This window comes from Alexandromys fortis, unplaced genomic scaffold, assembly GCF_014885135.2.
Source record: "Alexandromys fortis isolate MF-2015 unplaced genomic scaffold, M_Fortis_MF-2015_v1.1 scaffold_140, whole genome shotgun sequence".
NCBI lineage: Eukaryota > Metazoa > Chordata > Mammalia > Rodentia > Cricetidae > Alexandromys > Alexandromys fortis.
The window spans coordinates 138801-143615 of NW_026068048.1; the positions used below are offsets into that span (position 1 = coordinate 138801).

The following is a 4815-nucleotide window of genomic DNA, read 5'->3' on the forward strand; positions in this document are numbered from 1 at the left end:
GCATAGGAGCGCTTTCCCTGCACACAACTAAGTACACTGCCAGCACGCCTAGTGCCCAAGAAGGCTTTGCAGACGCTAAGTAGGCACTCTGCTACATCCTCAGCTCATAGTGTCTGCTTGTTAAGAACAAGAGGCTGTTATTTTTGGGGGGCAGTGGGTAGCGGGGAGACGAGTGCCAGGGGCGGTAGCTGTGTGGTTCTTCTAAGGTCCATCCATTCGCCTCTCTCAAATGTCCGGCACTGCTTGGACTCATTCCCTCGACCTTCCCGACGCTTCTGGGTCTTGGAGTTTCTGTTTCCCTCTCCTAACCCTGTTCCACATACCAGGGCCTGAGACTTTCCCACAAGGGGGGCATTTCCTGGAAGAGGAGGCCAAAGGTCAGTAGAATGGAGTGAAAGACAGGCAGGGCTTGGGGAGAGAAGAGCGAGGTTAAGGGTACGGTTAGCGGAGGAAGGACAAAAGAACGGAGAGGGAAGCAGAGGGCCTAGCAGGCGTTGCTACAGCGTGAGCCTGTCTGAAAAGCAAGTCCAATAAAGTCCTAGGGTCTGAGAGGCGGAGGGAAAATAGGGAGGAGCATAACAGTAGGTGGGAGGAGTTAGGGAGAAGAAGAAAGAAAAGAGGAATGAGGGGGTGGAGGCTGAGGTGGGGGGGGGGGGCGGAGGAGAAAAGGAGGGGCTGAGCGCAGGCCCTGACGCGGGCCCCTTCCGGGCGCGGCCCGCCCAGCTAGGGCTGGCCGTCGGCGCGGTCTTTTGCCTTGTATGGTCGGAAGGACGCGGCTGGCCTACCCTTGCGCCCTGCGAGCTGAAGCAGACGAAGCTCCGGAAATGCCAGATTGCGATCCGACCCAAGGTTCTGGGGTCTGCAGATGCTAGAGGGCCGCGACCCCAACAGTGTTTGCACTCCCAATTTGTCAAGTCCCGGAACCCGAGAGTCCTAATAGAGCCCGGAATCCTCGCACTTCTTTAAAACCCCCTACCCCAAACCCGGAGGGAGCGTGTCTACAGTCCTAAACATTCATGAGATTAAGGCAGGAGGATTACCAAGAGTTACAGGCCGCTCGGGGTTCAGAAGGAGACCCAGGCTTCCCTTCTTTCCCGGCATAAGTAAATAAATAAGTTCCATAGAGAGGCGGGTAAGAGGGCTCAGCAAGTAAAGGCGCTTGCTGCCAAGCTGGAATATCTGGTTCTATCCCCGGGACCCACTTTGTGGAAGAGAACGGATTCCTGTAGGTTGTGTCCTGACCTCCACACTAGTTCGCGCACGAGCGCTCACACGTACACACGCAAAGCGTTAAAAAATGAAGCCGGGCGTGGTGGCTGGCGCTTGTTATCCCAGCATTTCAGAGGCTGAGGCAGGAGGTTGCCGAGAGTTCCAGGCCAGCTTGAGCTAGAATCAACTTTGTTTCAAAACAAACAAAAAACTAAACTAAAAAAAAAAAAAAAATAAGTCCTCTGTCAAGAATTTGAAGTCCACCCCCGCTCTCTCCGCCGGGTGCAGGGTCTCCTAGGACCCGGCTTCGGGGTGACCCCCTGCCCCGGCTCGCGTTCCGGCACATTCCGTCCTCTCCGCCCCGCCCCACCCCGCCCTCCACCCTTGGCCCCGTGGGGACGGAAACCTCCCGTCCCTGCCTGAGCTGGGTCAAGAGCCGGAGGGACAGGCCTGGAGCGCCCCCAACGCCGGGAGAACTAGCTCTCCTTGTTCCTAGTGGGTGACCTCATCTCACCACGCCCCCTCAGGTGAACAACCGAAGCTGGTAACGTCATTTCCTGCCAGGTAAGCGCCACCAGGCAGCACATCTCCCTAGCCTCCCTAGCAAGTGTGGATCAGTTTAATGTACCGTCCCATGGCTGTATGCCGTAGCAAAAAAAAAAAAAAAAAAAAAAAAAAAAGACAAATTCCATCTCAGCTCACACAAGATTTTATTTAAAAATTCCAAAAATCCACAAAAATAGACCTGTAAGGTAACAATATATTACTTAATATATTATAGTATACTTTATACAGTATCCATTTTAATATTACAAAAAGGGAAACGAAGTAGACGACCCAATATATATAAATACTATAAAATCTTATTACAATAAATAAAGTCGTCATAAATAAAGGGCCCACTGGTTGGGGAAGGGATTTGGCAATGGCTTTGGCTATTTTCTTTCGGAGGGAAATTTGAGCACCAGGATTCTCCCTCAGGGGAGGATTCAACCACCAGACACTGAACGTGGAACCTCGGGATCTAGTAAAAATTGGGATGGGGTTGTGGGAGCCAGCTCTTCACAGCACTTTCCGATTCCAGGAAACCAGAGTTGGGGAGGGGCTGGTGCACACCTAGATAACTCCGCAACTGGGAAGGAAGCTAAGGAAGGCTTTTCTAGAGTTCAAGGACAGCCAGCACACACCAGCTCCTCTCTCAGAAACAACCCAAGAAGACCAACTGTCAACTGTGTCCCTCAAATATGCTACATCTTAGGGATCCTGGGAAGCAATCCAAACACTGAGCTTGCGAACTAGGGACCTGCCCCAGCACAGCACCAGGGGAGGGTTAATGCTTTCTGGAATGTCAGGGAGGAGGCACTTACTAACAGGAGTCTCCCTAGGTCCCCACAGCAAATAAGCGCCACCCTCCTTGAGATCTAGCTGAGATCCTACTGGGTAGGCATTTGTCACTCAGAGACAGAGATGCGATTGAAGATGGGGAGACGCCTTGGGGGTGCAGGGGGCTGGGGAGGCCCAAACACCCCAGCCTCAAAGACGGGTGAGTCTGACCCACCCAGGCTGCTACCGCTGCTGGCATAATCATCAGGATCGGATCCCAGGGAGTGTGCAGACGGGCTCCGAGCCAGGCCACCCAAGGGCCCCCAGATGGTGCTAGGGGTAGACCTTCGGCAGGAGGGGCAACAGGCTGGAATAGGGTCTCTTCGAGTCACAGGGGTCCCAGGGGCAGCAGAGAAAGCGGAGGGGGAAAGCGGAAGGTCCCCAGGTGGTGGTGGGGAGCTGGAGGGCGAGAAGGAGCAGGAGGACAGGGAAGGGTCGGGAAAGCCAGGTGGTGGTGGTGAGGTTCTGCGGCCTGAGGGCAAGCCTGAGAAGCTGATGCTTTGGCGAAGCACGTGGGGCTGGCCCGGAGCAGCCAGGTCCTCGTTGGGGTTGTGGATGAAGTGGCATCGAGAGCCATAGGGACAACGGCCCTGGAGGTAGAACTTGTGGCAGAGTTCCGTTTTGTACTTGGGATGGCGATTGGCCTGGCGCAATTCACCCAGGCCGTGGGCAAACTGGCACTTAGCCCCGTACCGACAACGCCCGCTCTCTGAGTAGGTCCGACAGAGCTCAGTCTTGTATCGAGAGGAGGTGGTGGGAGTCGCAGTAGGCGAAGTAGGTGAGGGTGACAGTTCAGGGCCCGGGCGGGGAGCCAAGGGTGCGAAACCAGGGGGTGGGGGTACCCAACTACAGCTTCGGCCCTCCACCAGGCTGGTGGAGCGGCCAGTCAGGCGAGAAGTGACCCCAGATGGGACGGAGTCAGACGAGTTTATGCTCCAAAGTGCTGAGGGCTCAGTCCCTCCGTGGTCGGATGAGAGGTCAGGGTTCAGCGACAGGAGGCTCTGAGAGAGGAATAGGGTTGTTGGTTAGGCCACCAGAAAAGGTAAGGTGACGACGCCCCGCCCCAGTTGTAAAGAGCTTCACAAGCTTGCTATTCCGGTTTGTGGGTTCTCGGCCTGAGCCCCACCCGGATCACACAGACTCCAGGGAGAACCTGATTTGAGGGTTTCGACACGACTGAAGCTAACCCAGAAGGACTTAGGAAGCCCAGTGTCCCCGACAGAACACGAGACGGGACCCCCAAACCAGAGCACACCCCCTGTACCCCAATGTTGGGCCTTTAGACCTCCCCGGATATGACCGCCCATAGTCGCTCCAGTTTCACAACTTGGAGGAACCGGCCAAAGCCGACCCAGGCCAGGTCGCTCTAGAACTCTGACCGAGTCAACTTCCCCCTCAACCCTACACCCCCTAGGGTGCCAAACCGCGCCAGAGGCAGCGAAAGGAACCAGGCAGGTGTGGGGCTGCTTCCGCCCCGCGCCAGTGACAGCAGTGCGCCAGCTTTCCGTCCCCGGGGGCCTTCGGTATCCCTTTCTCACTTCCAGCCAGTTAGGGCTGGCCTGAGAAGGAAGGCGGGAGTCCACGGCCTAAGTTTGGGGTGCCGGGGACCCGGGCGTGCCGTCTAGCCTATACTCACCTCATAGATGGCAGAGAGATCCATGGTGGCGCGAAGGGCCATGGAGAGGAGACCGACTGTCGGGCCGCAAAAGTCTGGCTGTGGCCCGCAGCGAGAGCGTTCGCCTTTTAAAGCTCTTTCCGTCTGGGCGTGGCCAAGGGAGCTTCCCGGACGCGCCCCCGCGCCGTAGCCCCGCCCGCCGGGTTCTAGGCCCCTTCCGCCCCTCTGCTGGTTATTTTGCTGAATGTGCCTGAACTTGGCTGGCGGGCAACCCCAGCCCCTCTCAGGAGGTAGTGGGGTGTATCTAAGACTGACTGGTGGTGATGGTAGTGGGGCGTCTGAGTAGTTTTCAAAGGTTGAAGACCGTGGGGAAGGGAACTGGGGCAGAAGTGGGGGCAGGGCTCCAGGGACAATTGACAAGGGCAGAGACTGAGAAGAGGGCGTGTGCGGGTGAGACAGACGGGGGCGGGGAGAGACAAACTGGAAGAGACAGAGATTGCCAGAAGCCGAGAGAAAAACAAAGAGACGGAGTGAGAGACACACGCAATTAGGCCAGCTGGTTTAGGACTGTGGTTCCAGTCACTCCGGGAGGCTGAGACAGGAGACTA

General features: G+C 56.5%; 1 protein-coding gene across 1 annotated transcript; it reads right to left on the minus strand.

Annotated features, from left to right (window-relative positions):
* Positions 1–1902: 1902 nt before the first annotated feature.
* Positions 1903–4379, minus strand: Zfp36 (ZFP36 ring finger protein). Its single transcript, XM_050118951.1, has 2 exons — positions 4229–4379; positions 1903–3593 (listed from the first exon to the last, which is right to left on the minus strand). The coding sequence occupies exons 1-2, from the start codon at positions 4268–4270 to the stop codon at positions 2661–2663; spliced, it is 975 nt and encodes a 324-aa protein (XP_049974908.1). The 5' UTR covers positions 4271–4379; the 3' UTR covers positions 1903–2660.
* Positions 4380–4815: the final 436 nt, after the last annotated feature.

Bases quoted from the DNA above. Each gene is read 5' to 3' on its own strand.
- Zfp36 (XM_050118951.1), bottom strand. From the start codon at position 4,270: ATGGCCCTTCGCGCCACCATGGATCTCTCTGCCATCTATGAG. The intron at 3,594-4,228 runs GTGAGTATAGGC...TTCCTCTCTCAG, and splicing joins ATCTCTCTGCCATCTATGAG to AGCCTCCTGTCGCTGAACCC.